Source organism: Psammomys obesus, unplaced genomic scaffold (genome assembly GCF_907164565.1).
Source record: "Psammomys obesus unplaced genomic scaffold, mPsaObe1.curated_primary_1811, whole genome shotgun sequence".
Classification (NCBI taxonomy): Eukaryota; Metazoa; Chordata; class Mammalia; order Rodentia; family Muridae; genus Psammomys; species Psammomys obesus.
The window spans coordinates 18,938,432-18,955,853 of NW_026591598.1; the positions used below are offsets into that span (position 1 = coordinate 18,938,432).

Sequence of the window (17,422 nt, forward strand, 5' to 3'; positions counted from 1 at the left end):
GTGTGAAGCCTACAATCCGTGCAGTCATGTCCCCCGGGCCACACCAACGACATTAAAGTGAGAGGCTGGGCATCCACATAGGGGAATCCTGAGGACCGGCCCAGGAGCTCCGCTGAGCATGACGGGAGAGTGGGAGGAGCCTGTGGAAAGTGATGGCAGGGATGGAGGATCCCTGAGGTCCAGAAAGTGCGGCTTCTGTAACCAATGAACAGGAAGTGGGAAGAGGGGCAGATGCCCGCTTCTGAGGAGCCCGGGCAGGTACAGACCTTTACCGTGGACGGAAAATGCCACAGAGACTTACCTACAGGCCTACCTGATTGGAGAACTTTATTTTTAATTGAATTTCCCTCTTCCAAACCTGTACACCTGTAATCCCAGTACTCAGGAGGCAGAGGCAGGAGGATCTCTGTGAGGCTAGCCTGGGCTGCAGAGTTCCAGGATAGCCAAGGCTACACACACAGAAAGCCAAACAAAGACAAAAAATAAACAAAAAAGAATTTCCCCTTTCTCAGATAACTCTAGTTTGTATCAAGTTGATTAAAAACTAACCATTGCTGCTGGGCATGGTAGATCTCTTTGAGTTCCCGGCTACAAAGTGATTTCCAGGACAGCCAGGGCTGTTACACAGAGAAACCCTGTCTCAAAAAGCCAAACCAAACCAAAACAAAATGGAAAAACTAACATCATTATTAAACCATAAACTTTTCTTTCTTATTTAACTCCAAGATCCCATGCTGATATTCCAATACAAAATGTTAGTATATCTTTTTTTTTTTAATCCCATTGTTTAAAAAAAAAATTAAACACTCTAAAAGTTTGGTCTCTATAAAATAACCAATGGGTTCCTGTAAAATCATAAGTAAGTTACATCTTGTTACATGAGGGAAGGACCAGAATACAATCAAATCAAAGTCCAGAAGTATGACTAGCTCCTCTGATGTCTCCGACTCATGGTCTTCTGGACTCCATGGGCTTTGGGCAGCTTCTCTTCTCCAGCTCTGCCACTGTCCTTGACAGGTGTCCCACGGCCCTGGCCCTTGAGTCTCAGTATAATGGGTTCTCCACAGGAGGCTTCACCAATGACCTTCTGGTCTCTCCTTGAGGTCTCTGACCCTGCCACCAAGGCTCAGCTTCTCTCAATGACCTCTTCAATCCTGGGGTGTCAGTTGCAACTGAAGACTCCATTTATGGCCAAGACCCTTCTTCAATGTACCTTTGTCATTAATCAACTGGCTATGAATGCATGGGTTGGCTTCTGGTTTCTCTCCATAGCCCAGCAGTCCACACAGTGTTTTTGTTTGTTTTGGTTTTGGTTTTTCGAGACAGGGTTTCTCTGTAGCCTTGCCTGTCCTGGAGCTCACTCTGTAGACCAGGCTGACCTCGAACTCAGAGATCCACCTGCTTCTGCCTCCCGAGTGCTGGGATTAAAGCCATGTGCCACCACTGCCCAGCCATATGGTCATTTTTATGCTAGAACCATGCAACTTCAGTTGCATGTCTGTCATTTGAGATCAAGTGTTAAAATCCCTTAATCTTTTCATTCTCTGATCAGAATTCCTTTCATTTTGAGGGTCTATTAAACTTTAGAGTATTTTTCCCTCAAAACACAACAACAACAACAAAAACTTTTGCCAGGTGATGGTGGCACACAGCTTTAATCCCAGGACTCAGGAGGCAGAGGCAAGTGGATCTCTGAATTGGAGACCACTCTGTAGCCTAGTCTACAGAGTGAGTTCCAGGATGACCAGGGATAAACAGAGAAACCCTGTACAAACTGGGGGAATTATTACTGTATTTTTAATTGTGTGTGTTCATACTTTTATTTTTGTATGAGGTATACTTTCTTTTTACTTTTTCGACTTTTTGAGACAGGGTTTCTGTGTAGCCTTGGCTGTCCTGGACTCACTTTGTTTTCTTTTTTTTAAGATTTGTTTATTATGTATACAATGTTCTGCCTGCATGTACACCTGCACACCAGAAGAGGGCACCAGATCTCATTATAGATGGTTGGGAGCCACCATGTGGTTGCTGGGAATTGAACTCAGGACCTCTGGAAGAGCAGCCAGTGCTCTTAACCACTGAACCATCTTTCCAGTCCCTTTGTTTTCTTTTTTAATTTAATATCTTTATTTTATGTATATGCACACCAGAAGAGGGAATCAGATCCCATTACAGACTGTTGTGAGCTACCTTGTTGTTGCTGGGAATTGAATCAGGACCTCTGAAAGAGTAGCCAGTGCTCTTAACACTGAGCCATCCTTCCAGTTCCCTTGGACTCACTTTGTACAGCAGGCTGGCCTAGAACTCGCAAAGATCTGCCCGCCTCTGCCTCCTGGCTCTTTATTTTTAATTATGTGTATGCAAGCACAAGTTCCCCTGGAGGCCAAAAGAGGTCATCAGATCCCTTAGAGCTGGCGTTACAGGCAGTTATGACACAGCTGGTTACTGGGACCAAACTCAGATCCTCTGCAGGAGCAGTGAGGGCTCTTAACTCCTGAGCCATCTCCATCCCTGGAGCATCCTTTTCTGTTCTGTGAAAGATGTCATTGGTATTTCAATAGAAAATTGAATCGAATCTATAGATTAGTAATATGGATATTGTGACAAATTAATTCTTTCATCCCATGAATATGGGATGTCTCCATTCAGAGGGTTTCTCTTCAACATCTTTCATTGGTGTTTTCTGATTTCCATCATAAAGATTGCTCCATTCTCTGTGTAACCATGCTGTCCTGGGCCTTGTTCTGTAGAGCAGGCTAGCCTTGAACTCAGATCTACCTGATGTTGCCTGTGGAGCGCTGGGATTAAAGACATGCACCATCATGTCTCAATTTATTTAAAAAAAATATTTTGCTAGCTTTTTCTTTAATTATTATTTGCAGATTCATGAATGTGGTTGGTTTCCCTCTGAATAAGTTTAAGTGTGTTGTATTGTATTAATATTTACTATTGATATATCTTTTAGTTAAGCAGCGGTTAATCCTGAACAGCTGTAAATCAAATCACCACAAAGAGACAGGGATTTATTTAATTAACCTAGAACACAATGCTGGGCAATAGTTACTCCATCCTAAACCTCCAAGCCGAATATTTTCCTGCCATTCAGATTAACCCATTATACTTGCTTTTAGTGATATCTTAGGTCCGGTTCATTTCTCCACGGATTCTCTTCCTCCTCTCTCCTGCTTCCTTCCTCTTCCTCCCATTCCGGACCAGAATGTCCCATCTATCCTCTCCCTTGCTCAGCAATGCGGCTGGTTGTTGTAATTGACAATACAGAGAACAAATGGTGGCATGTTTGCACAAACTTGAGACAGGTGATGCTTAGAATAAACATCACAATGCAATGTCCAGATAGAAACCAGCTAGTGGGGGAGAGAAATCAGCATCTGAATGAACAAGGGTAAATTGTATATGTTCCAAAAGAAAAAAAAACCTGTTTCTTCTTCCTCCTCCTCCTCCTCCTCCTCCTCCTCCTCCTCTTCTTCTTCTTTTTCTTCCTCTTCTTCTTCCTCTTCTTCTTCTTCCTCTTCTTCCTGTTTTCAGTGGAGCAGTACAGGGGACTGAATCCAGGTTCTTAATTATGCTAGACAAGCACTCTACCTCCGTGCCTGCTGTGTATGCAGGCTTCTTTTACTTTTTCATGTCTTCATGTGTGTGCATGGGAGTGTGTCAGTGCGCACACGCATGTGTGGGCAGACATATCAAGTGTCTTCCTCAGTCTCTGTCTTTTTGTGTTTTTTTTTTTTTTTTTTTTTTTTTTGAGACAGAGACTTATTTTTTAGCTCTGGCTGACTGGGATCTCGCTCTGTAGACCAGACTGGCTTGGAACTCACAAAGATCTGCCTGCCTCTATTTCCCAAGTGCTGGGATTATTAAAGTCGTGAGCCACCACTGCTCAGTTTTCATTCCTTTCTTTCTTCCTTCCCTCCTCCCTCCCTTCCTTCCTTCCTTCCTTTCTTCCACTCTCTTTTTTTCTGTTCTCTTTTTTCACCCCCTTTCTGAAACTGGGGTGAGTTGCGGTGGTAGTGGGAATCAGGTCAGAAAGGAAATGAAGGTTGTGGCTTTTCTGAGGACAAAATCACCATGGTCAGGAATGTCCTCTAGGAATAGGACATGGCAGGGTGAGGGGCATGAAAGTGGGTAGGGAATCTAAGTGAAGTGGGGCCACGGAACTTGGGGAGGGCAAGGGCAGGATGTGGGCACAGCCAGGTGAGGTATTCATTGGTTGTGGCAGTGGGGCAGGCACAGGCCTATGGATTATGTGTGGCATTTGAGGTACAGGGCATTCAGTGCTCAGGGGCTTTGAGTAGATATACAGGTTGGGGTACAGCTATGGGGTGGTTTGAGGTATTGGGGTATCCCGGACCTACGTTTATACATTCCCCTGAGCGCTACCTGTGCCCACATTACAAAGCCCACAGGCTATGGCCTCTGGGCAAGTGTCCCACCATGTTGAGCGGAAGGGCTGGAGAACCCAGTGGTCAGGTTGGAGCTGTCTGTTGAGGGGGATGAGCTGAGTGAGGCTGGCTTCGCTGTACCTGAGTTGAGGATGGGGAGGGAGAACGTGGCTCAAGGTTGAAGCTTGGTCCTTAGAGGACATAGACCACTCTGTGTGTGTGATCTGGACAGACCGAACAATTGCAGGATAGAAAAAAGGGGACTCACTGATGACTGTGGTATAGAAGGGCCACGAAGAGAGGAAGCCCTCCCCTCACTCTGCACACCCTTTTCAGTTTTGGTTTGTTAGTTTTTCTTTTTGAGACAGGGTTTCTCTGTGTAGCCTTGGCTGTCCTGGACTTGCTTTGTAAACAAGGCTGGCCTCCAACTCACAGAGCTCTGCCTGCCTCTGCCTCCATGAGTGCTGGGATCACAGGCCTGTGCCCAAGCCTGGCTGAGTGCCCTTAAGAGAGAAGATGGGGGCTGGAGAGATGGCTCAGAGGTTAAGCGCACAGTCTGCTCTTCCAAAGGTCCCGAGTTCAATGCCCAGCAACCACAGGTGGCTTACAAACATTTATAATGAGATCTGGTGTCCTCTTCTGACATGCAGGCAGAACACTGTGTACATAATAAATAAATTTTAAGAAGAGAGAAAGAGAGAGAGAGAAGAGGGGTGAGCAATGGCTCTGTACATCAGTTTTATTTTTCTCGGGAGCTCTTGGTTGTCAGCAGACCCCAGAAGGCGCATGCAACCCCGTTGGTGACAGTATGTACTGTCTTCATTTACTCTCAGGTCCTCCAGGATAGGGAGAGGTTAATGGGGGATGATTCTCTTCTCGGCTGAGCAGAGATGCCTTGCTGAGCCAAGAAACTGAACTGTGCGCCGCTGAGCCCCTGGACGCCAGGCTGCCGACCCCCACGCTGACTCACTTGGGGGTGGGCGGGTTGGTCAGGGTTGAAATTGCTTTCTTCAGCTATGACAGAGAAGCAGAGGGGAGGCAGGAGGAAAGATTAGGAAGGTGAAGACACACCGACTCAGGGGCTTAAATTAAGCACTCGTGGCTCCCTAGGTAAGGTTTAGAGCAGGGAGGGTCCTGTCCCGAGCATAGTTGGGATCAATGAACCCAGAGAGTGGCAGCCTGGCGATGGCGATCCCAGGCCCAGTGGCCATGCTCATCCAGAAACTGGGTTACATCAGAGTCCTATGTGGACCTTGAGCTTTGGCTGGGAGGAATTTGGTGCCCTCACCTCCTCCCCTTTGTCCACCCTCAAGATCACAGTACCTACCTCCACCCAGGACACGGAGCCCACAGCTCTGCCCTGAGACGTCACGAACAGCAACTGAAGGTTCAGCAGCTCAAAGAGGTTGTGTGCCTGGAGGGAGATTGAAAGGAAAGGCAGACACCCCTCTGCCCACATGCCTGGTGAGCAGGTGGCAATGCGCAATCTGACCACTAGGGGTCGCCAGAGTCCACACGTGGAGCTGGATGGAGCCTCTGCTGGAAGGGATCTGGTGATGCACTATTAATTACCCAGCTTCCCCCATCAGGCCCTCACCTCCCACCCCCATTCTCTAACTCTTTACCTCATGCAGGGAGGTCTCTGGGGACAGCTGCAGTGTCACTGGCTGGGTGGGGCAGCCACTAACCAAGATGTCCTGGAGACAGGTCTGGGGATAGGGGGACAGGACGATGGAGACCCGGGCTAGCCACCGGCTTCTAAATCCTGGTCTCTGAACTCCCTCTGAGAGGTTAGCTGTCTCCTCCCTTCACAGAGCAGCTCACCAACCCCACCCTCTCCCCACACCTGGCAGGAGGACACACCTGCTGGCCTGGAGCCCACGAAGCTGACTCAGTCTGAAGGGCTTGCACCAAGTGGGTCCTTTTTACAATGCCTACTAGGATCTGAGACTCTAACAAGCACAGAGGGAAGGGCACATTATAAACACAGAAGTCACATTCACTGAGCACCTACTATGTACCAAGAACACACTGGCTATGCTTGTGTCTGAGGAGACAAACAAGCTTGTATGTGGTCTGCTAGAATCTTTATCACCCAGTTTATGGAAGAGGAAACTGAGGATCTGGTCGGTTAATTGTTGCTCTAAACCATTCACCTTCCATATTGACAAGGCTGCCCCTGGGCCAGTGGACATTCTGGCCTCCATTATAGGAGGCAGAAGCTGGGGACATCAGCCTCTTGGCATCTGGGTGTCATATCTGCTGCCTTTCTCCCCTGTTTTCCTTCCAGCTGTTTAAAATCCGAGTCAGGTCAGCGGAAGAATGAACCCAGAGGTTCACCATAAGCTGAGATCTTGCTGAGCGCTCGGGCTAAGCCAGCCTCAGCAGCCTGGATACATGGAGGGAGTTTACAGACGTCTCGAGGGTTGGTAGGTTTTCCTCGAGGAGGACCTTGTCAGTAAAAAATGGTGTAGCTTCATGGCGGAGAACTTGCTTAGCATACCCCCGAGCCTGGATTCAGTCCCTAGCACGACAGACACAGCACACAACTAGATAACACAGTAAGACTCCCCTCCGTCCTTTCATGAACCGGCTATCCCTTGGGTGGACTGCAGGGATCTGGAGCCAGGTCCTGTCTCCTTGGGAGTTCTGTGGCCCAAACCAATTCCTGGTTCTAGGAGGGGAAGCCTCTTGGCAGGGCCACCCTTATGTGAAATAAGTTTCTGTTGTTGTTTTGAAGTGTTTGCTGTGATCTCTCTCCTAATGCTGAAGTTGTCCCAGCAGTGAAGGCAAAGCTGCTGGCGTTTGGGTGGGAACCTATGGGGGCCACCCCCCCCCATCTTCCACACAAGGACACTGTCGGTCACGGAGCCAGGGAGCCATATCCGCAGTCTCCACAGCCCTTTCTCTTGCTGCTGACTTTATCCTACTGGATGTGGGCATCTAGGTGACCTTGGTCACACACTCTCTCACTGCTCCAGTGGCCTGCCCGAGGGCAAATGGGCACCAGACACCAACAGTGCTGCAGCGGCTGAGTGTGCGCAGAGGGCACACGCAGATGGACAGGTGCCCCAGTGAGGCTCAGACAGCCCCCCCCCCCCCAGCTCATCTTCCCCACTTAGGTACTGTGTGTGCTCTGCGAACCAGAGAGCTTAGATCCCTCCCTAAAACATCTGTCTGTCTTTAAAGGGGTGACTTCCTCTTGGCAAGTGAAAGTTGGGGGGAGGGCAGCACTCAGGGATGCAGGGAGAAAGCTTCTGGCGGACCCCCGTCATGAGTGTTAGCACATGAGGCTTGCTTCCCAGAATCCAAAGAACCAGTCCTGGGCACTCTTACCCTGGGCACCTCTCATCTTTCATTAAGCACGAGTCACCCCACTTCCTCCAGAAGTAAGTGATTATTAGGTTCATTTTCTCCATGAAGAAACCAAAGCTCAGAGAAATCAAGGGACTTGCCCTAGGCCACAGAGCTATCCACCTGCAGAGCTTGGATTAAGGAGCAGATCTAAGGCCCTGTTTGCTCAGGCTGCGCTGACATTCAGGGCCTTAGAAGGAAGCAGGGAGCTCTCCTCCCAGGCAGCCACCTTCTCCTCGCCCACTGCTGAATACCTGTAGTCTCCACCAGGGGGTACTGGGTCACATCTGTGGAGAACACGACCTTGATCACTTCCTCCAGGGGCATGTCCTTGGCTAGCGTGGCGAGGGCGCAGTTCATGAAGTGATCCACAGTCACGGGGAAGGAACTGTGGGCAGAGGGAGGCATCGGTCACAGAAAGGCCATCAGAGCAGGGGAGGGGAAGGGACGGGCCTCTCCCATCTGGTGCTCGCTTCCTGTCAGCCTTGCCTGATAGAGACCCAGCTTCTTCCCCCAGCACATGAGGCTCTGAGGATGCTGAAAACCGAGGGCAGCTGTGTATCAGCCCTATGACCCTACAGTTCAAAGTCAGCTGTCCTGGGGTTTCCCAGGAGTCCCTCCACCTCCCTCACCCCATCACCCCAGGCTGAGGCTCACCCGATCTTGCGGCCGAGGATCCGAGGCAGGTATGGCAGTTTCTTGACAATGATGGTGCCATCGTAGAAAGAGGGCTGGAAGCTCTGAGAGATGGCATTGGCCGCCAGCACTGCCATCAGCACGGGCAGCGCGTGAACAATCTGGCCAGTCAGCTCGAAGGCAAGCAGCGCCGTGGAGATGGTGTGGGTCACCGCCCCCGAGAAGGCCGCAGCACCTGCAGGGACAGGATCACTGTGGGTGACTCAGGCCAGGCTCACCCGGAGGGCGAGGTGGGCATAGCGTGATCATGGTTAGGCTCAGCAGGGCGAAAAGAGCACATACCACAACTGCTGTGGGTGCCTGATCACGGCAAGAGGAAAGGGATACAGAGCAGGGGGAGGAGGGGGAGAAACACAAGAGAAAGAAAGCTGGAAGGCTTGGGGGATGGGAGGGCTCAGGGAGTGGACAGGGCTACTGAGGTGTGGGGGACCCACTGGATGGTTCAGTGATTACTCCATGCACTTCCTTGTTGGAGTCTAACCCCTGAGGTCTGCCCACCAGAGGGTTTAAGATCCTCTCACCTGCCAGAGCGTAGGCCCCAGGCATGATGGGATTGACCTCTCCTCCAGCCACGATGCCCTCTGGGAAGGCGACAGATAGAGCTTCCCCCAAGAGGCGCCCGACAGCAGCTCCTGCCACAGACTCAGGATGAAGGAAACAACCATGCTGACCTGACCCCCAAGGCCCTCAAACCCTGCCCCGTGCCCAGTACCACCTTGGGAGGGAGATGGCATGGGGATGCCACGGCCCCAAAGCTCCTCTCAGACATTCAGGACCCGAGTCTTACCATAGATAAATATGGGCATGAAGTAGCCAGCTGGGATGGGGATGGTGGTCGCAAGAATCAGCATCCAGAACTGTAGGGAGGTTGTACCCACATGGCAGGAGTTAGAACCAACACAGGAAGGCAAGGATACGGGAGGGACGGGAGGTTTCTAGAGAAAAGGGTGCCCAGGCTGGGGCCCATGGCAGCATCTGGCTCTAGAGATGACACCAACCGGGAGACAATAAAGCCTCAATAAAGCACCCACTGTGGGCAGGTGCATGCTAGGTTTGTTCCACTCCTCTCTTTCAGCCTGCCTGTTAAGAAAGAACAACTATTCCCATCTCAAAGAATAAAGAGGGCCAGAGTGTGCGTGCACACACACACACACATACCTATTTTTGTAAGGAATAAGGAAAGTAGGTCATGACTCACCCAGCACCCGGGAGGCTGAGGCAGGGGAGCACACATTCCTAACAAGCCTTGGCTACACAGTGAAACTGCACCTCTCAAATGAAGGAGGAGGAAGAAGAGAGGGGGAAGAATTGGGGCTGGGAGGGCATCTGAGGGCACAGTGGGCCAAGCTCAGCTCAGGGACCTGTGCGTAGGAGGCATGCTCTGGGCTCTGGTTTAGGAAGCTCCACCCGGGACTTGCCACGGCTCTGCCCATACAAGGGACCCACCTTCATGACCAGGAAGAAGATTAGCGTCCCAAAGACAGTCACCTGTGGGTGACACCATTCCCACCACAGGTTCCGGGGGTCAGGCTCTGCTGGCCAGGGAGGGGACGCGTTCTTGGTCATCAGTGCCCAGGAGTTGTTGTCAAACAGAGTCTCCAAGTGCTCTGACATGGACAGCTGGGGCAGAGACAGTGGTAAGATGGTCCGCACACCCACGTCCGTCCCGATGCCCATCTGAGCCACGGCTACTCTACCCTTTCCCTGCTAGGGATCTTAAGGATGGCTCTGCCATTGCTCAGCTACAACCTGGGATCCTGAAAAACTACCTACGGGCATATTCCTTAGTGGGTTTTGAGGGGACTGGGTGAAAGAAAGACACACAGAAGGGACTACAAATGGGGACAACTAGCCACCACCCAGCTCAGTGCCCCTTACCCGGGAAGCCATGAAGCGGCCCGCACTAGGGGGATAGGTGATAGAAGCCAGGACCAGGGCGGCCAGAGCTGAGTACAACGGTTTGCTGTGGGGGAAGGGAAGAGCTCTAGTTACCCAATAGCCTTGGGGTTCACAATGAAGAAAGGACTATGGAGGAGGAAGGACAACAACAGGAAAACTGGCAGATTAACCCCCTCTCTCCATCCCCCCACCTGAGCGCACACCCTCAAAGAAAGAGATGGAGTGAGAACAGGAGACCCAACGTGAGGACAAGGGTGGGGATGAGAGGAGAGTTTGGTACAAAAAGGATCTAGCCAGGTCAAGATGAGGATCAAGATGGGGGAATTGGCTTCCCTGGCCTGGGACATAGTTGGGTATGCAGGAGGCTGAGAGAGGGGAGGAGGCAGGGCTAGGGGAGGGAACTGGATCTAGGGGTCAGAGAGACTCAGTGAGGGGGGCACTGTAAGACTTCACAGGTGACCACAAGTGAGGCGATAGCGCTTTGGAGGGTTAGTGGAAAGAGGGGTTCAATGAAAGGGGTTGGACACTATGGAAGGTTGGATGTGATGCATCCCTGGGGGGGCCCAGCTCACCTGGTGGCCAGCAGTTTGGAGGTGACCCCATTGGCCTTGAGAAAAAATAGGAAAGTTCTCTGGCAGTAGTTGTACACGCAGCCCAGGACACCGCAGATGGCCCTGGAAGCGGAGGAGGCGCTGAGACCCGCACCATGCCCTAGCCTGCTTGAGTGTGGCTTTCAGGGTTTGAGACCCCAACTCACCCCAGGGCGACAAAAAAGAAGATCTCTGGTAAGTCAAAGGGTATGTCCACTGGAAAGCTGGTCTTGTAGATGGAGGTGATGGTCTCTGGGGAAGGGAGGAAGTGGGGATCCAAACCCAGCCTCAGAATAACCCAGGCTAGGGTGGGGATAGCATCACACCTAACCCCAAAACGTCCCTGCTATTCTAGGCACCACGACCTGGCTAATCTCAGCACTGCTTGCCCTTTGCCCCTGCTTGAAACACAGGTCAGACCCCCGTCTGGTCTCCTAGAACATCCGTTCTCCACCTGAGGACTGTGACCCCTTGGGGAGTGGGTCGCATTTCAGATCTGCTTGTCAGATATTTACATGAGGATTTGTAACAGTAGCAAAATTACAGCTATGAAGTAGCCACGAGCTAACTGACTGGTCAAGGGTCACCACAACATGAGGAACTGTAGTAAAGAGCCGCAGCATTAGGAAGGTGGAGAAGCACTGCAGGACAGGGAAGAGGAAGGAGGATCAGAGGGAAGGAAGAGGAAGCCGAAATAGAGAGGGAAAGGAGGGAGGAGAGGAGCAGGAGGGAGGAGTCCCGGAAGTGGGGGGCGGGGGCGGAGACCGGTTGCCTATCTGGCGCTCACCCTGCTCATTGTTGAAGACCGCCAGGAGACGGAACATGAAGGCCCCACAGGTGGCAGCGAAGAAGCCCCTCCAGTAATCCCAGACAGAGAAGTGAGAGGACATGACCTCGATGCTGAACAGGACACCTAGGGGACACAGGGCTCTAGCCCCTGGCGGCGGGACCCAGAGGGCAGGAGGGTGAGGGCGCTCTCACCGCTGACCGGGGCTGCGAAGACCGTGGCCACGCCCACTGCTGCTCCGGCGGCCAGCATTTCCATTTCCTTAGTCTTGTTCTGGGAAAAAAACGGGCATCCTGGGCTTTGCTCTTTACAGCTGTTCCCCAGGGAGCCCCAACCCTGTACCCCTCACCTTAGATTCCCCGATGGTCTTGGTGCGCACACGGCCCAGGAAGGCAGCAATCATCACACTCAGGTGCACGAAGGGACCCTGCAGGGAGAGGCAGTGAGCTTGCTGGAGAAGCTGGACCCTTCCTCTTTCCCCTCTCCTCTACCTCCCCCTCCCTTCCTCTGCCACCTCTCCCTCGTCCTCCTCTTTCTTCTCAGGGTCTTAGGGAAGAGAAGTATAAGCCTTGCCCAGGCATGGCCCAGCATCTCATCCTTGTCCTAACCCTCCACCATCCCAAGATATTTTTCTGTCTCATCTGGGGACCTGGATGTGTTCCCCTGAGACTGGGCTCTCCAAGGCTCTGCTGGCTGTGGTATGGACTACGGAAGGCAGGGCAGGATGACAGGATGGCAGGCCGGCCCTCCATGCCTGTACCACTTTTCCCAGGAAGATGGTACTGCCCGTTGCCAGGGTGCAGGAGAGGCCCGCCACCTTGGCCCCGAAGTTCTTGATGTCTAGATAATCCTCCAGGACCACACCAGACAAGATGGTCTTCACCTCTGGGATCCCGGAGCCTGGTCCAGGTGGGCAGAGAACAGAGGGAGAACGGGTCTGCATTAATTCTTTTTTTTTTTTTTTCGCCCCCAAGACAGGGTTTCTCTGTGCAGCCTTGGTTGTCCTGGACTCGCTTTGTAGCCCAGGCTGGCCTTGAACATACAGAGATCCCCCTGCCTCTGCCTCCCTGAGTGCTGGGATTGCAGGTGTGAGCCACCGAGCCTGGCTGCATCAATTCTTTTATCACCCTGTGTACACAGCACTCTCACTTTCCTATGGAGCCTTTCCTGTGTAGCTGTTTCTTCAGAATTCAAACATTCCCTCCTAGACCAGGAAGAGAGACTGGTTAGGATTCAAGAAAGAAGCTAGCCATGGTGGCACACACGTTTAATCCTAGCAATCAGGAGGCAGAAGCAGGCATATCTCTCTGAGTTTTAGGCTGGCCTGGTGTATGAAGCAAATTGCAGGTCCTATAGAGCTAAATAATAAGACCTTGACTTTTTTTTTCCTTTCAAGAAGTAAGTTCACAAGGCACAGGAAACTCCTCAAACTTACAAGATTTACAAGGTTCCTCCCCCAAGGCTTTATCAGCAGCAACAGCTGCAGGGGAGAGGCAATGTTCTGACAGCAACGGAAGCATCTACAAGGCCCACTTTTCATCACTTGCTACCCACGCTGGGCTGGGCTTTTTGCTGGTGCAGATGCCTGTGTCATCTCTAAGCTCCTGTAACTAACTCATCCCTCCCCCACACTCTGTAAGCCAAATAAACTCATGGTTTCATCAATCCGGACTTGGGTGGAGTCATTGTTTTGGTCCGCTGTTGATTTTCTATGTGGAGAAAGCCACAAAACAGCCTCATCTTCCCTGTGAGGAGGATTCATAACAGCTGCCAGAGGAAGAAACTGGGGATCAGATTACCTTTTTTTGAATCAGGGTTTCTCTGTTGTAGCCTTGGCTATCCTAGAACTCTCTCTCTGTGTAGACCAGGCTGGCCTCAAATTTATAAAGATCCACCTTCTTCTGTCTCCCAAGTGCTGGGATTAACGGCATGAGCCACCACTGCCTGGCCAGGTGTACCTTCAAGATTCCCCCAGACTGTAGCTGGAGGCAGCTCCAGAGGCCTAAGGGATTTGGCCATTGGCTACCGTCCTGAATAGGAACCAATTCTCCTTCCAGGCCCAGAGGAGCCAGGGAAGTCACACAGAGCTGGTGATGATCCTGGTCCCCTTCTCCCCATCTCCCTGAGTAGCTTGGATATATGGTTCGGCTCCTCCAAGCCTGCTTCCCCAGCGGTAACATGGAGTCACTGTTGCCTGTCTCCCTCCTCAGAAGTACTACAGGATGTGTAATGAAGAGCTACAGGATGGGGGCTTCAGGACAGGGCAGGCTGGCTAGAGTCCAGGTGACCATGACTCACCTCCAGAGGATGGCGTGATACTCTGTGAGAAGCCAGAGGAGAAGGACAGAAGGGCCACGGGGTACACAGTCCAGGAGAGATACCGGAGCAGGTGGCTGTCACCAATCTCCCTGTACAGCCACTTGTGCGCTGGAGAAGGCCAGCAGTCAGGGAGCCACCCAGAGCCTCTATGGCCCTCGGGACAGACACCGTGATGTCCACTTATGGACTAGGAAGGAGCCGGAGACCACCCAGTGAATAGGGGACGAGAACACTCTGGCCTCAAGGACCCTTGAGCTGAGAGAAGGACAAGTGTGGCCAAACTCAGATGAGAGAGGCCCCCACCCTCTGTGCAGGTGAGGTGACAGAAGCCCAGCAGGGGACAATGCCTGCCCAGACACATACCGCATGCAAGTCAAGAGCAAAGAAAGGGTCAATTCCAGGCCTGGCTGCTCACAGCCTTGTCCCTACCCCACTGTCCCTCGAAGTCCAGCTGGCATCCCAAGGGTGTACAGGGATGGAATCGCCCTGAGCGACGATGTGCCTGCCCGGGAGGCCTTACCTCTGACCACACGCCCGATAACGAAGTTCATGGCATAGCTGATCAGAGCCATGAGCACCCCGAGAGCCATCAGGAAGTACCAGTCCTCGCCCACACGGAACAACCGCCCTTTCAGCCACTCCAGGCCCCCTGGGCAGGACACTGGGGTCAGGGCTCCTTCCCTGGGGCCTGCTCAGGCTTCTGGGAAAGACAGGCTAGGGACCCCAGGGCCAAAGTCCAAAGTGATGAAGCCGGACTCTACTTCACACAGGAAGATCAAGCATGATTGTGGCAGGTATGTGTGGAGGTACTGAGTACCACGCCTGTGCCCTAAAGAAGGCCTTTGACCTCGCCCCCCCATCTTCTCCCACACTGGGAACTCATGGAGGAATGGCCAGAGGGGGCTGAGCAGATTGGAAAGGCCTGACATTGCAGCTGTAGTCAGCCTTTGAGGAGGGTCTGCATCCTGCTGCACTGGGGGAGGGGTATCCGGCAATACCCCGGGTCACCAGCTGCCAGCCCCACCTGGAAGCGCCCTCTCTCTGGCTGTGGCTCACTCTGCTCACTCTGTGTGCTCACTCTGCCCTCTGGCTACAAAGATAGATGCAAGATGAGCACAGATCCTTCCCTCCTGCCACCCAAGAGACTCTGCAGGTATCATCCGGGAGCGGACAAAAGCAGGAGGTAGATCTGGGGGCTAGGGGCAGAGTCGGTCCGTGGGGACTCCGGGAGGGAGGGGGCCCGCTTCTTACCCTGGATGCTTCTGCGGACGCGCGGACACGGACCCCAGAGCTCTTGCAGAGTCACTGGCTTCCTGGAGGAGCCGTCCCGCAGGGCCACTAGTTCCTCCATGGTTTCCCTGATGACAGACAGGTGGAGGGTTGCTTGGTGAGCCACTGTGCACCTGTGCCCGCTTCTAGAATAGTCCAGTGTACACTGTCCCTTAAGGAAAAGGAAAAGCTGTGTTCTTGCGTGTGTGTGTGTGTGTGTGTGTGTGTGTGTGTGTGTGTACTGTGCGTGAGCATGCGCCCACATGACCCATAGGCATTTGGTGCGCATGGAAGGTTCCTCCGTGTCTTACCGACAAGGTGGTCCTTCTATTGTGTCCTTCCATGTCCGGAAGTCCTAATCAGAACCATCTCCCTCTTCTAACTCCCGCTGCTACCCTCCTGAGACATTTCGCTCTTTTTACTGCTCAGAGTGGTCATTTTGCCCAGGGATGGCCCTGGCCCTGTGGGGTCGCCACGGGCATCTGTGAGGCCCTACGGCCATCTTTCAGCATTCTGTGTTATGTTCCTCGGGGGAATCAGAAGACCCCAAGTCCTGAAGGAGACCCTCAAGGGCAAATCCCTCATGGTCCCATACCCTCCCTCTCCATGTCTGCCCTGGCCCTGGCAGATGCTGCCCAAGTTCCTTCTCAGCACCCAGCTGTCCCTCACCTGTTAGAGCGACCCGCTGAAGCCCCAGCAGGACCTCCTCCAGCACAGTCTCTTTGTTCCGAGCCTCTGTAGGTGTGCCCTCCACCAGTTCCCTCCCCTCCTGCGGTTAAGGGAGCTATTAAGAATGTCCTTGAGAAACTGGTCAGAACTCCCCGACTGACTGACCAGGAAGCTACTGGGGAGCCAGGCGGGGCAGGCTGTCCCACACTAGAAGGCGAGGCAGAGGGACCCTGCCCCAATGCTGTAGGTCCCTGGGGACTCCTGGGGTCTGAGCCTGGGGACGGGAGCCACTGAACACAGGATGGTGAGGGTCTGAGCCTGAGGGCCTGGACTCTCAGCTGGGCCTGGGTTTCAAAGTAGGAGAGGAGAGGGTGGGAGGGGAGGAGACAACAAAAATCACACTGGGTTAGGAGCAATGGGGCCACCATAGCTGGCCCGCAGTGCCCAGAACTGCCCCAATGACTAAGTCCTCCCCAAACCCGGGGACATGGCCCATTATCCTGTTTCAAAGAAATGGCATCGCAGAACCGTGAGGCTTCTTGTCCAAGATCACACAGAGGTGAGCTGACATGGTGACACTTACCAATGTCACGTACCCCAGACCAGCACCACCCAGACCCCAGAGTCTAAGGGCCAGAACCAGGACCCCCACCCTGGTTTGCCGGACACCCAGGCACGCACACTGAGCTCTGGGCTTGCTTTGACAGTCTCATCTTGTTCAGGGGTGGAGAGGAAGGCAAGAATGGTGAGCTGGGAGGGCTGGCGGCAGCCACGGCCTAGCAAGGAGATGGGATTTTCATCTAGCCCCTAAATCTCAGTAAGCTTCCCCTCAACGCCCAGTTTCCTAGGAGCTGTGGCTCTGGCTGACCCCTCTGAGAAAATGTCATGGGGAGAAGACAAAGAAGTGTGTGCGTGTGCTGTGTGCATGTGTGTGTGTTTGTAAATATGTATGTGCGGTGTATGTGTGTATGTTTATGTGTAGAGTATACACGTGTGAGGGCATCTGTGTGTGTTACGTGTACATGTGTGTATTCATACATGTGTGTTTGTAGACATGTGTGTGCATGTGTTTATGTATGTGCATATGTGTATGCATGCATATGTGAGTATGCGTGTATTGGAAGCACTGTTCTACAACTCAGTACAGCCTCTGCACCCTTGTGGTTTAGAGTAATGCCTGGTGGAAGGTCAGAGAAATGTCACCTCAGTTACCCACGGTCACACAGCAGAGGCTGAGCTCAGGCCTAGACTGTCCCATCTCCAAGCTCCTGAGGCTTTAGCAGGGCAATGGACACAATATAAAGGGCGTGTGCTCGGTGGCCCGTTCAGAAGATTGGGGCGCTGGTGATGCAGCTCAGTTAGTACAACGCCTGCCTAGCATGCGAAGTCCCGAGTTCAGTTCCTAACCCACTGTGGTGCCACATGCCTGAAATCCCAGC

The 17,422-nt window shown here is 52.6% G+C and overlaps 1 protein-coding gene across 1 annotated transcript; it reads right to left on the minus strand.

The window, feature by feature from the left end:
• Positions 1–5,127: 5,127 nt before the first annotated feature.
• On the minus strand, positions 5,128–15,396 carry LOC129679743 (chloride channel protein ClC-Kb). The gene is made up of 19 exons (XM_055611135.1): positions 15,297–15,396; positions 14,566–14,694; positions 14,025–14,153; positions 12,487–12,626; positions 12,076–12,153; positions 11,921–11,999; positions 11,727–11,852; positions 11,107–11,191; positions 10,922–11,023; positions 10,329–10,413; positions 9,897–10,070; positions 9,238–9,307; positions 8,972–9,082; positions 8,412–8,625; positions 8,009–8,142; positions 6,264–6,352; positions 6,026–6,109; positions 5,728–5,814; positions 5,128–5,414 (listed from the first exon to the last, which is right to left on the minus strand). Exons 1-19 carry the CDS (start codon positions 15,394–15,396, stop codon positions 5,367–5,369), a joined length of 2,064 nt encoding a protein of 687 aa, XP_055467110.1. The 3' UTR covers positions 5,128–5,366.
• Between the last annotated feature and the right edge of the window lie 2,026 nt (positions 15,397–17,422).

What these genes read in the sequence shown, in the direction of transcription:
- LOC129679743 (XM_055611135.1), bottom strand. Translation starts at nt 15,396, where the DNA reads ATGGAGGAACTAGTGGCCCTGCGGGACGGCTCCTCCAGGAAGCCAGTG. An exon ending in TCTTCTTCCTGGTCATGAAG is followed by an intron (nt 9,308 to 9,896) that starts GTGGGTCCCTTG and finishes ACCTCCCTACAG; the next exon opens with TTCTGGATGCTGATTCTTGC. An exon ending in CCCCCTGGTGGAGACTACAG is followed by an intron (nt 6,353 to 8,008) that starts GTATTCAGCAGT and finishes TGTGCTTGTTAG; the next exon opens with AGTCTCAGATCCTAGTAGGC.